The 15,560-nt window shown below is 49.5% G+C and overlaps 3 protein-coding genes across 3 annotated transcripts in view; 1 reads left to right on the top strand and 2 right to left on the bottom strand.

Moving 5' to 3' along the window:
* FOXO4 (forkhead box O4) overlaps nt 1–3,495 on the top strand; it is a 7,553-nt gene extending 4,058 nt beyond the window's left edge. Inside the window, exons 2-3 of the mRNA XM_040265732.1 lie at nt 666–1,731; nt 2,058–3,495. Of these exons, the coding sequence (XP_040121666.1) occupies nt 666–1,731; nt 2,058–2,065 (1,074 nt within the window). The 3' untranslated portion in view covers nt 2,066–3,495. The remainder of the gene's footprint in view (nt 1–665; nt 1,732–2,057) is intronic.
* Nucleotides 3,496–3,948: 453 nt separating this feature from the next.
* On the bottom strand, nt 3,949–6,109 carry CUNHXorf65 (chromosome unknown CXorf65 homolog). The gene is given in 6 exon segments (XM_040265731.1): nt 3,949–4,053; nt 4,273–4,379; nt 4,854–4,922; nt 5,249–5,383; nt 5,597–5,683; nt 5,804–6,109. Coding segments are annotated over 6 exon segments (528 nt in total). The 5' UTR covers nt 5,829–6,109.
* A 289-nt stretch (nt 6,110–6,398) lies between these two features.
* On the bottom strand, nt 6,399–10,041 carry IL2RG (interleukin 2 receptor subunit gamma). Its single transcript, XM_040265730.1, has 8 exons — nt 9,865–10,041; nt 9,516–9,669; nt 9,081–9,268; nt 8,742–8,881; nt 8,192–8,354; nt 7,526–7,640; nt 7,196–7,265; nt 6,399–6,885 (listed from the first exon to the last, which is right to left on the bottom strand). Exons 1-8 carry the CDS (start codon nt 9,995–9,997, stop codon nt 6,709–6,711), a joined length of 1,140 nt encoding a protein of 379 aa, XP_040121664.1. The 5' UTR covers nt 9,998–10,041; the 3' UTR covers nt 6,399–6,708.
* Nucleotides 10,042–15,560: the final 5,519 nt, after the last annotated feature.

The raw sequence follows: 15,560 nt of genomic DNA, 5'->3' as shown, positions 1-15,560 counted from the left end.
TGCCGTTGCCGGTGTGTGCCCCGGCCTCGGCGCCCGGGGGGCGGGGGGAGGGAATTTTTTAAAAAAAGGAATCTGCAAATCCTGTAGAGTGCCAGGGCCCAAGTGCCCTGTGTGGAGTGGAGCACTAGCCAGGCTGAGGTTCCAGCCCCTCAGCCTGTTCGGAAGACTGACTCAGGACAGGGTGGGTCTGTCCTGGGCTGCTGCTGTGCCACTGTCCTGTAAACTCCACCCAAGCTTGCACTCAAGGAAAGGGGTGGAGCTGTGGAATGCTCTTTCCCACTGGAGCCTAGTTCTTGATGAACTAGGAGTGCGTCTTTCCAATGCTTACAAGCCCCAGGCAGCCCCTAGAGACTTGGGTCAGGTAGAGGGCTCTGAGCTTTTCAGGGGGAAGGGGGTGCAGCGCCCTGTGAATAGGTCTTGGCTCTAGTTGTCTCCCCGCCCTCTGTGCAGAGAGGTCTGGCCAAGAAGCTTGTCTTCAGGTGGGAATTGTGTGTGGTCTCCTCACCTGCCACTACCTCCCACCCCTACTGTTGCCTGTTTCCCCCTCGAATTTGACTAGCTTTGCATCTCCAGGATCGCCCCCCACCCCAGCCACACCCCAGTGTCCTTTTTGACTGGACTGCTGACCACTGACCTCTCTTTCTTGTCGCCTCTGCCCCCTCCAGAATTCGATCCGCCACAACCTATCCCTGCATAGCAAGTTCATCAAGGTTCACAACGAGGCTACTGGCAAGAGCTCCTGGTGGATGCTGAATCCGGAGGGAGGCAAGAGCGGCAAGGCACCCCGCCGCCGGGCAGCCTCCATGGATAGCAGCAGCAGGCTGCTCCGGGGCCGCAGCAAAACCCCCAAGAAGAAACCAGCTGTGCTGCCAGCGCCACGTGAAGGTGCCACTCCAAGGAGCCCTGCTGGCCACTTTGCCAAGTGGTCAGGCAGCCCTTGCTCTCGAAACCGAGAGGAAGCTGATGCATGGAGCACCTTCCGTCCACGAAGCAGTTCGAATGCCAGCACTGTCAGCACCCGGCCCTCCCCCAGGGAGCCGGAGCCTGAGGTGCTGGCAGAAGAGGAAATGCCAGCCTCAGCCAGTGGCTATGCAGGGGGTGTCCCTCCCACCCTGAAAGAAGATCTGGAGCTGTTAGATGGGCTCAATCTCACATCTCCCCACTCGCTGCTGTCTCGGAGCAGCCTCTCTGGCTTCTCTTTGCAGCATCCTGGGGTGCCGGGCCCCTTACACACCTACAGCACCTCTCTCTTCAGCCCAGCAGAGGGGCCCCTGTCAGCAGGAGAAGGGTGCTTCTCAAGCTCCCAGTCTTTGGAGGCTCTGCTCACCTCTGATACGCCACCACCTCCTGCCGATGTCCTCATGACCCAGGTAGATCCCATTCTGTCCCAGGCTCCAACACTTCTGCTGCTGGGGGGGATACCTTCCACCAGTAAGCTAGGCACGGGGGGTGGCCTGTGTCCTAAACCCCTAGAGGCTGCAGGCCCTAGCGGTCTGGTTCCCACCCTCCCGATGATAGCACCAGCACCACCTCCAGTCATGGCGGGGGCTCCGGTCCCCAAGCCCCTGGGGGGTCCTGTGCTCACACCTCCTACTGAAGCTCCAAGCCAAGACCGAATGCCTCAGGATCTCGATCTCGACATATACATGGAGAACCTGGAGTGTGACATGGATAACATCATCAATGACCTCATGGATGGGGACGAAGGACTGGACTTCAATTTTGAGCCAGGTATGGCCCATCTTAGTCATGGCAGCATCTCACAACCTATTCTTGCTCCTAGGTGTCCAGCTAGTCCTGTGATCTAGCAAGGGGGAGATTGAGAACAAGGGGTAGCTGGAGATCCCAGGGAATTAGAGGGGGGACGTCCCATTAGAGTGGCATAGTTTCCAGATGGGACCTCCAAGACCCCTCACCAGCACTCACCGCTACAAGGAAGCACGGGAGAGGTGGGGGAGGGGTTGTTTCTCTTTTCCTTGATGTGGTTCTTGCTGATAGAAAGTTGTCATGCCCCCAGATGAGCCTCTGACCTTGTCCTCCATTTTTTCTTCCCACAGATCCCTGAGACATGGCCGGAAGCTTCATTCCCTACTTCAGAGACAGAACCAGGCGTGCCCATATCCACTCTTTACCCTTGACCCCTCCCAGGGAATTTGGGACCCTGCTTTAGAGCTAGAGTAGGGTCTGCTCACCTGGGTACTGAGAAAATTATAAAGATATAGCTGGGGGGTGGGGAGGGAGAGGGGAGGGGAAGGGGAGAGGGTTTATTCTCACTGTGCCAATTAGGGAGCCATCCTTAGCTCCCCCCCACGCATTCCCACCCCATAGATTTTGTAGCATGGGCGGGCAATACTGTTGGAAATGTGAAGTCACCAGTGGCCTTACCCCTGCCTTTGGGAGCAGGATTTTTTGTAGAGTCTTATCTGAGCTGGTCCAGGCTGGATTGAGCTTGAGATTTTTATTCAGTGGCCCCTTGGGCCAGTGGTGTGGGATTGGGGCTGTAACAGGGATCTGGAAGGGCCAAGGTATGAAGCCTGGAGTGGCTGTGGCTCACCAAGCCAAATCACCCTTGGAAGACTACAGATAACAGAAAGGCTTTTTGTAAACCTTTAAAGAAATATAAACACGTAATAGGGAGATGTTTAACAGTGGCAAGGTGTTAGTGATGGGGAGAATGCTTTTTTCTTTTCGGAAGGCTTTGCCATAGTCACCTGATGCAAACACTACAGATATTATTTCAGGAAACACGGGGGAGACAGGGGAGAGAACCCTAGGCCTGCAGAGAGCGGGGGGCAAGGGGAAGAGCTCCCATGAGGACCAGGTCTAGAACATGGTCTGCGCTGAACTAGCTTGGAGTTTCCCTGAGGAAAAGCTAAGCCAGGTGCCTTCATCCTGTCACCTTGTGCCTGGGAGTGTGTGGTGTTGGGGTGCAGCCACACTCTCTCATGACCCCCTGTGGGTTAGTGCCATGGTGGGACAGTGCAGTTGAGGGCCTGGAATGAGTCTGTGGCCTGGGAAGGGGATGGGAGGGGGGAGAAGAGAAGGAGGGAAGGATTTAGGGTGGTAAAGTTAGGCACAGAGACCTCCCTGTTCCAGGCCCCAGACAGCTGTCCCTGCCCTTCTTCCCCTTGCCTGACTGCAGGGGTTATGGGGAAGTGTGTGTGGTGGCAGGCAGGGGGAGGGGCGGAACAGGGAAGGGGGAGCTGGGGAGCTTGGCTGAGGGTCTGGGAAATGAGCAGGGATGGAGGAGAATGTAGATCAGGTTTACTAGCACCTGCTAGGGAAGGCCATCTGGGGCTCATTCTCCACCCTAGCCCCCAAAGCAGTCCCTCCCCCAGTCCTCTTTGCATTGTCCCCTCCCCCGCCCCTGCTGTGGGTTCCCATCATTTCCTGTGTCAGCGCCTGGCCTACCCAGATTGTTTCGTGTGCTAGATTGGAGTGGGGAAGTGTGTCAAATCAATAAATGAATTAATTCAATAAATGCCTATAACCAGCTCTGGTTTCTGCTGCCTCTCTGTTCCCCTGCGGATAAGGAAGGAGCAGGGATAGGGACTGCCCAGAGGCAGACTGGTTGGGGGCAGGGGAATTTCAGCCGGGGACTTGGTGGAGTCGGTGGGGGAGGGAAGATGCCCATCCCATCACCTAACCCCAGCAGGAGTAGGCGGGCTGTGATAGGCCTCCCAAGGGGAGGTGGTCTGGTTGGAAAAGACCCCACCCCCTACTCTGTCCCTCAAAGGCTTATTGTACTACACTTCGCTGCCTTTCCTCACCCTCCACCCATGTGCTTGCCCCTGCCCTCTCCTGCTCCTATGGATCCTGAGAGTCTCCACAATGCCTGGGGCAGATTTAAGCCTTGGTGTCGATATTGGGAGAAGTCTTTCTTGAAAAAAGGAACCTCACATTAAAATGCCAGTGATTTCATTGCAGCTTTCACTTGGTCACTTTATTTTATTAGCGATGTTTATCCTTCCTACTGACAAAGTCCGCTTTGGTCTTCAAGACGGGAGCCCTGCGAGTGGTCCCCTCTTCATCTGATCGCCCTGATGATTTGGACTGAAAAAGGAAAGGGTCAGTAAGTAAAAAGGCCCCTACAGAGAAGTTTTCTACAAACTAGGGCCAAAGGGAGGACCAAAGAGGTTGAGAGGCAGGTCTTGGGCATGAATGTTGGATTTGCGAAGGAAATTCACCCCCAGAGAGCCAGGGCAGAGGAGCCTTCAGTAGACAGGTGGGGAAAGGAGGCTGCTGGGACAGACCATGTTTGGTAAGGCTTACTGTGAGGTTCACGGAAGATTCAATTGGAATGACTTTCTTGGCTTCTTGGATTCTAAGCATTTTCACTCGATTCCTCTCCAGGAGGTCACATTGTGTACGCAAGGCATCTAGGAACCAGAGAAAGTCACACCCCCCCCCCTACACACCCCCCTCTGAGTACTAGAGACCTTCCCTACCCATCCCGGCCCTTCCATCATTCACAAGATCACTTGGAGTAACTGGGCCTAAAGCTAGGCTGAGAAGCAACCCGAAGGTGCCTAAGCTTTACTCTTTTCAGTGGGAATCGGGACACCAAGATTCCAAAAACAGAAGATAAAGGGAAAGATGGGAATGAGGTGGTGGGGATAGGGAGATGTACTGAGAAGATGGCTGAGAAATGGTGAGGAGGGGTGAGTGAGATACACACACTCCACCTGGTTTGAGCCAAGCACCACTCCTGAAGTGGACCTAGACTCTAGACCCCTTTACCTAGGATCCTGTGATCCTACCTGATAGACTACACCAGCCCCAGCCTATATTCTCAGTCACCCAGCTGAGTCCAGTACCCTCCATGTTCCTCCTTCCTCCATCATGCTGCTTACCAATAAGCTCGGGTTCTGGGTTCTTCAGGAGGGGAACAAATGCTTTGTAGGCACTCTCAGCTCTAGTTCCTGTGAATACAGTAGTGCAATACACCCAACCCCATCACCCAGCCTCTCCCTTCCAAAGCCCCAAATTTCAGGGCCCTAATACTCAATACTACTTTGGGCTGGTGTAACTTATTTCCTCCCCTCGGGTCCATCCCTCAGCCAGGTCGGGGTGGGGGTTGGGGGCACAGAATGTGCTAACTTAACCACTGTCACAGAAGCAATGCTCTTAGGCTTGACTAGAGACAGTCAATTTGGATCTGGTCGAAGGGGCCCTATTCGAAGGATCAGATTCATGGTCCAGCTTTGGGGCCTTGCTCTATCTCTGGGGAATGCTCCCAAGTCTCTACCTGGTGCCCCACGCTCCACCTTACAAACGTAGTAGGTGTTTCGAGCTGTAAGGAATTTGTTGGCATAGTCTCCAGGAGTCTTCATCAGAAAAAACAACTTCATTGTCCCCGTTTCATCACATAAATCGATGGTTTCTGGAGGGAGGCCACAGGGTAATCAAGGCAGCTAAGGAAGGGGAGCAGGAGCGAAAGGGGCCAGAGATCCTATCCAGAACAGGCTGAGGAAGCTGCGGGGATTCAAGGAGTTCTCTTCTTGCCAGCAGGAGAACTCGGGGGCTGGAAGTAGTAGGCTTGATGACCCTACTACTTCAGACCCTTGGCCAAGAGTCCCCTCCCCACACTCCTCACCTGTTTTAGGCAACCCCACTTTACGGCGGGCATAATGCAACAGCAGAAGGACAGAACAGTTAATATTGGCCAGAAACTGCTGATTATCTGAGAAGAGACGGGATGGGGCATGTGGCCCTTCCCCAGTTATACCATCCCTGTGCCCTCCACTGCCCCTCCAACACCCTCACCCCTACACATAGACTCCAGCTCTGTGATACCCCTCACCTCCATGTTTGATAAAGATGAACATGTTCTCAAGATCTTCTCACTCTTCAAAGAGAGTCTTGATACGTCATGGCAGAAGGAAGGTGTCCTAGAGGCCTTGGGGGGCCAAGTGGGCCCATAAGATCAGGGGGCTGGAGAGGCAGATGGATTACATTGACTGAGGAGGCCCAGACTGGGCAGACAGGAGAGAGCTATGGCCAGTTGTGGATAACCAACATCCCTAGGGGTGGGGCCTGAGGCTGCAGCTGAGGGATTATGAGGTCAGAAGTGCTATGTGTGGCAGAAGGTGGAGGAAGGCTAAGGGGAGAAGAACCTGGGTGGGGTCTATAAAAATGTGTTGAAAATGGGGGCAATGACAATAACCAAAGAGAATCAGGGCAGCATGGTAAATCTTACTCTAAAATGGGTCCCGGAAAGAGTATAGAACACCTAGAGTGAGGTCTGTTTCTGGAGCAGCACTCTTTCCTAGGGAATTTGTAGAGCATTGCTACTGTGGCGGGAGCCCATGGCTCCTGTTTTGTGCCCTCAGTACTGTGCCTCCCACCCTGATTGGATCCCACGTTTCCCTTGTTCCCCACCCCAACAATAGACATCCTTGATGATTATCAACAGAAATTTTATTTCTCATTAGTTTCTGGAACAATTGAAGAGTTGATGGAAAGGGGAGGGAGGGATGGCAGAAGCAATACTGTGAGAAGGAAGGGCTGGACTGGGGCAGATGAGAAACATGGATGGGGCCAAGGGGCAATTCTCAAGTAGGAGATATTGAATGAGGGGGCAGTGATAGGGGGAACAAAATTCAAAATCAGCCACAGGTGGCAAGGTGAGCATTGGACCCAAGTTAGTTGGACAAGGGCAAGTTAGCACAGTTTAGGGCTCCAGGACCCTGGGTTCTTGTCAGGGCCTCAGGGCTCAGGTTTCAGCGTGTAACATGGAGGAGCCCAGTAGGGGCTGTGCTGGCTGCAGGGGGAGCCCCCAGGCCCTTCCCCTCCTTTGGGGGGAATCTCACTGACGTGGCAGAGCCGTTCACTGTAGTCTGGCTGCAGACTCTCCGCCAGTCCCTTAGATACACCACTCCAGGCCTAAAGACAAATATCTCCAGGTCAGGGGTCTGTGCCAAGGGAACTCTCCTGATCTGCAACCACCGTGATTATAGAAGGGACACACACACTCCTGGCCCCCCAATACCACTGTTTCCATCTGCCTCAACCAATCTAGGATCAGTTCTTCTGGGTGTCTCTCTGTGTCGAGCCCATCCCCCAAATGGTCAGCCACATCCTGACTGTTAGTGCAGGCCCCTCTCCCCTCCCTTCCTTCCCCCATGCTCTGTCTAGCTGGCAGGCAGTTGGTGGCAGTTGACACACTGAAATCTGCGTATGACAGTGTTCTCACCGAGAAGTTTCCATGGTATTCAGTAACCAGATCCTCTAGGTTCTTGAGGGTAGGAATTCGGGGCATTGTCCTGAGCAGGGAGAAAGAAGGAGTAGGAGCACATCAGTCACGCTCTTTTATTGTCCTTCCCCCCCTTCTCCCACAGGGAATGAAATGATTCTGTGTTGCCTGTGCCTGCATCTTCCTTTCATCCTCATGCCCTCTTGGGTGATCCTCTTGGGTGATTCCTTACTGTCCGCCCTCTACTTCTGGAGACCCTGTGATAACCCTCCTCTACTATTCCCAGCACCACCACCCCCACCTCATTTTCCTGGGATTCAGAATTCTCACCGTTCCAGCCAGCAGTACACACAGATGAGGCTCACGATCAATCCCATGGAGCCAAGAGGGATCAGCACAGCTTCCAATGCAAACAATGAAGGATTTTCTGGATTCTCAAGATTCTCTGTTGGAAAGAGGAAAGGAAAAGAGACCTAACATTTGTAGTACCCCTACTACGTGCCAACTTGGTGCCAGACACTGTGCTAAACACTATCTGTGTGTGTATTCAATCCTCACAACTCCTGAGGGGCCAGGGAGCAATTATTATGTCCATTTTACAAACAAAGAAACAGAATCAAAAAGGTCAGTGATGTGCCCAAGGTCAAAGAGGTAAGAAGTGGCAGAGGCAGGTTTAAACCTTAGATTTGCCTGGTTCCAAAAGCCATCTTTACCATGCAGGCTTTCTGAGAATGCTGCAGGGAAATCTTACACATTCTGTATCCCCTTTGAATACCCCCTCAGCCTCCTCAATCCACTCCCCCTGCTCTAACAACACACTGATCCAACACTACACAGAAAAATCCTGTGTCCTGGGAGTTGGAGTTGAACAGTGAGGGGAGATGGGCCACCAAGTTTGGGGTCTTAGTGGTAGGGAGGCAGGGCAAAAGACAATGGTGCTAGAAAGGTTGGGATACTCGGCTCATGGGTCAGGGTGATGTGTTAGGTCCATTTTACCTTTTGAAGTATTGCTGCCCCAGTGAATTGGGTAGCTCCAGTCACTCCAATGCTGAGCACTTCCGCAAAGTGGGTTATAACGGCTCCGAACACGGAACGTGTAGAGTTTCTGTGCATCCACGCTAGGCAAAGAGAAGCTATGTCTGTGGTCCACAGATTGTTCCTTGAGGAGAAAGAGAGTGAGGGAAAGATGGGTGTTTATAGAAGAAGGCAGAATGAAAACTGCTGCCCCTACTCCCATCTCACATCATCTTCTGGTTCTTCTCAGTTTCTCCCTCCTCTCTTGACTATTCAAGTCACACTGCTACCTTCACTGACCAGAACTGAATGCTTTTGTTTACTTGACTTTCTGGTATTGGGAAGTGTATGGGTAGGGAAACCTTAAGGAAAACTCAAAGATGAGGAGAGAAAGGAGTCAGAGGAGGAGGGTGGAAGGTGGGCAGGGGAACTGAGAGGCAGAGAGCAGGAGCTGGGGACCAGCATTCCTATTGGCTGATTGAATTCTTTATCCCAACTTGCTCGGCCTGGGCTGCTATCCCCACTCACTCACCGTCCAGCTTTGGTCCCGGTCACTCCGGTACTGCACCAGGTGCTCCAGACAGTGGTCCAAGTATCTGTTGCTCCAGCTCAGTTCTAGCTGGAATTCACTCAGGTTGCGAAGCGTCAGGTTCTCTGGAGCCCAGGGGATCACTGGAGATATGTGTGCATGTGTGGTCATTCCCCTGGCCTAGATAAGTCAGGATCCTGAAGGTAGTGCCCCTGAGCCCTCCTCCCTTCCCCATTCTATCCCTCACCTCCTCTTTTCTGCCACATACACTTATGGTGAAAGAACACCACTTTAAATACTCCAGTACCCCATAATATCCTTTGACCTTCCTTTCCAACTTACCCAGATCCTGCAGTTTTAGCATCTGTTTGGGCTGCTTCCTGTGTTCCCGTGGGTCCTGGAGCTGGACAACAAATGTTTCGTAGAGACGGATCTCCTTTTTGCCAAACCAACAGCCAGAAGTGATTCCTTCAGAGAATAGATAGTGGCCACACTCCTGGAGTTTATCATCACCATTATAGTTCCTGTACCTAGAGAAGGTTTTCAAGGGAGAATAACAATGAGGTAAATAAACTTGGGTACTCCAGATTTCCACAGCCCAGCCTCGGCTCCTCTAAACTGATTTATGACTTATCCCATGAGAAAATAGTGGAGAGCTTAGGGTGCTGGCTACTCTCTTTCTTGGTCCCCACACAGTCATTTCACATCTAGTCTTTCACATCACCTCCTCCTCCTCCCGCTCCCTCCCTGCCCCCATCCCGGCTACCCGTCTCATACCCATAATGCAGAGTCAGGTTGTTGGGCTGGGGCTCAGAGCTGCTGTTCCAAGTGCAATTCATATACTCCACATTGAACACAAAACATTGAACCTTTGGGAGGGGCAGAGTGGAAACATCGAGGGTCCCAGCGGGTTTCGAAGTCAGGAAGAAGTCTAGGTTGGAGAGAAAATGAAGTGGGGGAGGGGAAGAGAAGACAAGATGGTCAGACGCAGAAGCAGAGTGAGGCAAGGAACCCTTCCCTTGCCCTCCCTACAGTACTTTTAAATTCTGCCCGCATCCTTCTAATGCCCGGGGGCAGGTTTCAGGATTCTGTGGGACCCCTTCTCACAGCTTCCCTTCTCACCAACCTCCTCCAGTCCCAGGTTTCCCACCAATGTCTTCTTTCCCACTGGGCGTGAGGAACTTTGGGTTCAGCCCCACCCCCAGCAGAGGTAGCTGGAGAAATAAGAGGGATCTGAGTGGCAACGGTGGCTTCAACATGGCGCTTACTCTTCGTTCCCTGGGTGTCGACTGTGTCAGGAACCTTGGCCCCTTACCCACTACTCCTCCCCACCCACACATTTCCTTCTGTCATAACTTCCGGTGGAAAGAACCTTAGAAACCAGGGCTTTACAGAGGGTGTGGTCAAACTACCGCACAATTGCACTCATCTCACACACCAATAAAGTAATGCTCAAAATTCTCCAAGCCAGGCTTCAGCAATACGTGAACCGTGAACTCCCTGACGTTCAAGCTGGCTTTAGAAAAGGCAGAGGAATCAGAGATCAAATTTCCAACATCCGCTGGATCATGGAAAAAACAAGAGAGTTCCAGAAAAACATCTATTTCTGCTTTATTGACTATGCCAAAGCCTTTGACTGTATGGATCACAATAAACTGTGGAAAATTCTGAAAGAGATGGGAATACCAGACCACCTGACCTGCCTCTTGAGAAATATCAGACCACCTGACCTGCCTCTTGAGAAATCTGTATGCAGGTCAGGAAGCAACAGTTAGAACTGGACATGGAACAACAGACTGGTTCCAAATAGGAAAAGGAGTACGTCAAGGCTGTATGTTGTCACCCTGCTTATTTAACTTCTATGCAGAGTACATCATGAGAAATGCTGGGCTGGAAGAAGCACAAGATGGAATCAAGATTGCCGGGAGAAATATCAATAACCTCAGATATGCAGATGACACCACCCTTATGGCAGAAAGTGAAGAGGAGCTAAAAAGCCTCTTGATGAAAGTGAAAGAGGAGAGTGAAAAAGTTGGCTTAAAGCTCAACATTCAGAAAACTAAGATCATGGCATGTGGTTCCATCACTTCATGGCAAATAGACGGGGAAACAGTGGATGACTTTATTTTTCTGGGCTCCAAAATCACTGCAGATGCTGATTACGAACATGAAATTAAAAGACGCTTACTCCTTGGAAGGAAAGTTATGAGCAACCTAGACAGCATATTCAAAAGCAGAGACATTACTTTGCCTACTAAGGTCCGTCTAGTCAAGGCTGTGGTTTTTCCTGTGGTCATGTATGGATGTGAGAGTTGGACTGTGAAGAAGGCTGAGCACCGAAGAATTGATGCTTTTGAACTGTGGTGTTGGAGAAGACTCTTGAGAGTCCCTTGGACTGCAAGGAGATCCAACCAGTCCATTCTGAAGGAGATCAACCTTGGGATTTCTTTGGAAGGAATGATGCTAAAGCTGAAACTCCAGTACTTTGGCCACCTCATGCGAAGAGTTGACTCACTGGAAAAAACTCTGATGCTGGGAGGGATTGGGGGCAGGAGGAGAAGGGGACAACTGAGGATGAGATGCCTGGATGGCATCACAGACTCGATGGATGTGAGTCTGAGTGAACTCCGGGAGATGGTGATGGACAGGGAGGCCTGGCGTGCTGTGATTCATGGGGTCCCAAAGAGTTGGACAGGACTGAGCAACTGAACTGAACTGAACTGTGGTGAGTGTCTGCTATGACACAGGCTAAATCCTCCAGATTAGGTGTTAATCTAATCTGTATGTATAACACCACCACTGTAATGTGGTGTTAAGTAGAGACTAAAGCTGGGTATCCAATATTGTCACAGACTCAAGAATTCTCAGACTACCTAGATCCTGGGAAGGATATGTTCACTACCACCACCATTCCCAATCATCTTCTCATCTAAATTGTTTCATCCCATAGAGTGCAGGGTCCAAACCTCCCCTTATTTGATGCTAAGCTTCTTCCTTGACTCAGTTACCCTGAAACTGCTATCAAAGCTCTACTGTCTTGGGCTGGACAGAAAATGCACTCTTGGCTCCCATGAGCACATCTATAGCTATCTTTCCTCTGACCTAATCCAAATCAGAATATCCATCCTTATAGTTGTTTCTAGAGCTGGGTCCCTGTGGAGACTGGCAAGGAGGTCTGACTTACAAGAAGATTTCGGAAATGAAAGAACAACAATGCTACCTTCAAACTCCTCATCTTGCCCTGAATCTGCTTCTCTTCCCGTGTCTGTATCTCATTTAATGGTATCATCACCCTTTCAGTCATCCAAACTTGAAACCTCAAAGTCATTATCAGTTTCTCCACCTCCCTCATCCTGAGAAAATCCCATCAGCTCTCCTGTTGTGTGTCTCCTAGGTATGTCCTCCTTTCTGTGACCACAGCCACTGTGCTAAATCAGCCTTTTATTCCCTCTAGTCACCATTAGTACTAGAACCCATGAACTGGCCTCCCTTTCTGAAGGCCCCCTGCTCTCAAATCCATTCTTCATTCTGTTGCCAGATGTACCTTCCCCCAAACACAGATCTGATTGGAGACTCTATTTACATAAATTGATTATTTAGTAAACATTTATTGAGGCTTTCATATGTGCCAAGCACTGTGCTTATTTTCTAAACCATGTTAATTTTCCGTGGGTTAAAATTCCTCAGGGTTAGCTCAAATGTTACCTTCTCCAATATGTCTCCATCTCCCCAACCAGAATTAGTCTTCCCATTGATTCAACAGCATTTTGTTATTGTTACTTTTATTTGTTATTTGCTAGTTTTATTATTTTCAATTTATTGTTGACTGACTGAGATCAAATCAGTCAATCCTAAAGGAAATCAGTCCTGAATATTCACTGGAAGGATTTAGGCTGAAGCTGAAACTCCAATACTTTGGCCACCTGATGGGAAGAAGTGACTCATTGGAAAAGCCTCCGATGCTGGAAAAGATTGAAGGCAGGAGAAGGGGATGACAGAGGATGAGATGGTTGGATGACATCACTGACTCGATGGACATGAGTTTGAGCAAGCTTTGGGAGTTGGTGATGGACAGGGAAGCCTGGCGTGCTGCAGTCCATAGGGTTGCAAAGAGTTGGACACCACTGAGTGACTGAACTGAACTGATTTATTGTCAACTGTTACTTTTATTACAGCACTTTATCTTTTCTCTAAAAGGCAATATCATTATAGAAAGAATGTCAAGAGTCAAGAAAAGTACAATATCATTTATATGTGAAATCTAAAAAAATACAATAGAAAATTCCCTGGCAGTCCACTGGTTAGGGCTCCGGACTTCTGCAGGGGCCACAGGTTTGATCCCTGGTCTGGTCGGGGAACTAAGATCCTGCAAGCTGCTTGGTACGGCCAAAAAAGAAAGAAAGCAAAAAATACAACCAACTAGTGAATTGTTGGTTCAATTTATTTATTTAAAAAACAAATTAAATTTATTTAAAAGAGAAGCAGATTCATAGATACAGAGAACAAACTAGGGGTTACCAGTTGGGAGAGGGAAAGAACAAAGAAAGAAAAAAAGAAAGAAAGTGAAGTCACTCAGTTGTGTACTGACGCTTTGCAATCCCATGGACTGTAGCCTACCAGTTTCCTCTGTCCATGGGATTTTCCAGGCAAGAATACTGGAGTGGGTTGCCATTTCCTTCTCCAGGAGCTCGTCCCAACCCAGGGATTGAACCTGGGTCTCCCGCATTGTAGGCAGGTGCTTTACCACCTGAACCACCAGGGAAGTCCTGGGAGAGAGAAAGGAGAAGGGAAATATAGGGTAAGGGAGTAAGAGACACAAACTTATGTATAAAATGAGCTACAAGGATATATTATACAATATGGGGAATATAGCCAATATTTTATAATAACTAAACTTTAAAATTGTCAATCACTATATTGTACATCTGTAGCTTATATAATATTGCACATCAAAAGCAGGTCAACTTTATAAAGCAGGAAAAAAAGAATAGCAATGAGATGATACACTACTTTAAAAAAAGAGAGAGGAAGAGAGAGTTGAGAAAAAAAATCCTAATCTCAAATGTTACTCAGTAGCCTAGTCTCAATTGTTACTCAGTAGCCTAGTCTCAATTGTTACTCAGTAGCCATATAACACAGGGCAAGTGAACTTCCATTCTGAAAATCAGCTTCCTCAACCACAAAATGGATACAATAATATCCCTAACTCATTGGGTTTTTTTGGGGGGGGGGCATGGGGGGGTTGAATTAGAGACAAAGTCTGAAAAGCATCTGACACTTAGTAGGTGCCTCTCGATAGAGCAAGGATTCTTAACCTGAAGTTCATGGACCCTTAGAGGATATGTGAATAAACTTCAGGAGAGGGCCTAAGAATCTCCCTACAAAGTATCTAATCTGTATTAGTTCAGTTCCGTTTAGCTCCGACTCCCGACTCTTGGCGAACCCATGAACCACAGCATGCCAGGCCTTGCTGTCCATCACCAACTCCGGGAGTTTACCTAAACTCATGTCCATTGAGTCGGTGATGCCATCCAACCATCTCATCCTCTGTCGTCCCCTTCTCCTCCTACCCTCAACCCTTCCCAGCATCAGGGTCTTTTCAAATGAGTCAGTTCTTCCCATCAGGTGGCCAAAGTATTGGAGTTTCAGCTTCAACATCAGTCCTTCCGATGAACACCCAGGACTGATCTCCTTTAGGATGGACTGGTTGGATCTCCTTGTAGTCCAAGGGACTCTCAAGAGTCTTCGCCAACACCATAGTTCAAAAGCATCAATTCTTCAGCGCTCAGCTTTCTTTATAGTCCAAGTCTCACATCCATACATGACTACCAGAAAAATCATAGCCTTGACTAGACCTTTGTTGACAAAGTAATGTCTCTGTTTTTTAATATGCTGTCTAGGTTGGTCATAACTTTCCTTCCAAGGAGTAAGCGTCTCTTAATTTCATGGCTGCAATCACCATCTGCAGTGATTTTGGAGCCCAAAAAAAATAGTCAGCCACTGCTTCCACTGTTTCTCCATCTATTTGCCATGAAGTGATAGGACCAGATGCCATGATCTTAGTTTTCTGAATGTTGAGCTTTAAGCCAACTTTTTCACTCTCCTCTTTCACTTTCATCAAGAAGCTCTTTAGTTCTTCACTTTCTGCCATAAGGGTGGTGTCATCTGCATATCTGAGGTTATTGATATTTCTCCTTGCAATCTTGACTCCCAGCCCAGCGTTTCTCATGATGTACTCTGCATAGAAGTTAAATAAGCAGGGTGACAATATACAGCCTTGACATACTCCTTTTCTTAGAAAGTATCTATTTTGTATATCTCTATGCGCATTTTTTTCTGGGAAGAAGGGCCTTAGCTTCCATCAGCATTTTAAAGGGATTGTGAAACACAAGCGCTTAAGAACCTCAGTGATGTACCATAAAGACCTTGAGGGATTAGAGCCGACCTTTCAGGATTTAACACGTGCTTTCTCATGCATATATAGTTTCTAATCTTCGCAACAGTCCCTTAAAGGAGGTGTTAGTAGTATACCTATTTTTCAGATGCAAAAACGAAGAAGCGGTTGAAAAAGGCAAGAGTTCCTACAGAAGATCTAGCCCTTATTCGAGGCCGAGAACTGAGAGAGGCTCAGAGAACTCAGTTCCAGGAGGAGCTCATCTCCTCGGCCGCCTCCCACCTCGCAGGTTCGTATCCCCAGCACAGCACACGACTGGCGGTCGCTGCAGGAATCTTGACTGAGTGAAATCCACCTCCCGCGGCGGGCGCCGAAAAGCTCCGGGGGCGGGGAGCTCCGCCCCACGCCGGGCTGGGCCCGCCCCTGCA

Source organism: Oryx dammah, unplaced genomic scaffold (genome assembly GCF_014754425.2).
Source record: "Oryx dammah isolate SB20612 unplaced genomic scaffold, SCBI_Odam_1.1 HiC_scaffold_23, whole genome shotgun sequence".
NCBI classification, from domain to species: domain Eukaryota; kingdom Metazoa; phylum Chordata; class Mammalia; order Artiodactyla; family Bovidae; genus Oryx; species Oryx dammah.
Note: the sequence above shows the minus strand (reverse complement) of the source record. Positions and strands in the feature narration are given on the sequence as shown.

Coding starts and splice junctions, on each gene's coding strand:
- IL2RG (XM_040265730.1), bottom strand. CDS start 9,997: ATGTTGAAGCCACCGTTGCCACTCAGATCCCTCTTATTTCTCCAGCTA. Junction 9,269..9,515: donor AACCTGACTCTGCATTATGG/GTATGAGACGGG, acceptor AACCTTCTCTAG/GTACAGGAACTATAATGGTG. Junction 7,266..7,525: donor GTGTACTGCTGGCTGGAACG/GTGAGAATTCTG, acceptor CTCCCTGCTCAG/GACAATGCCCCGAATTCCTA.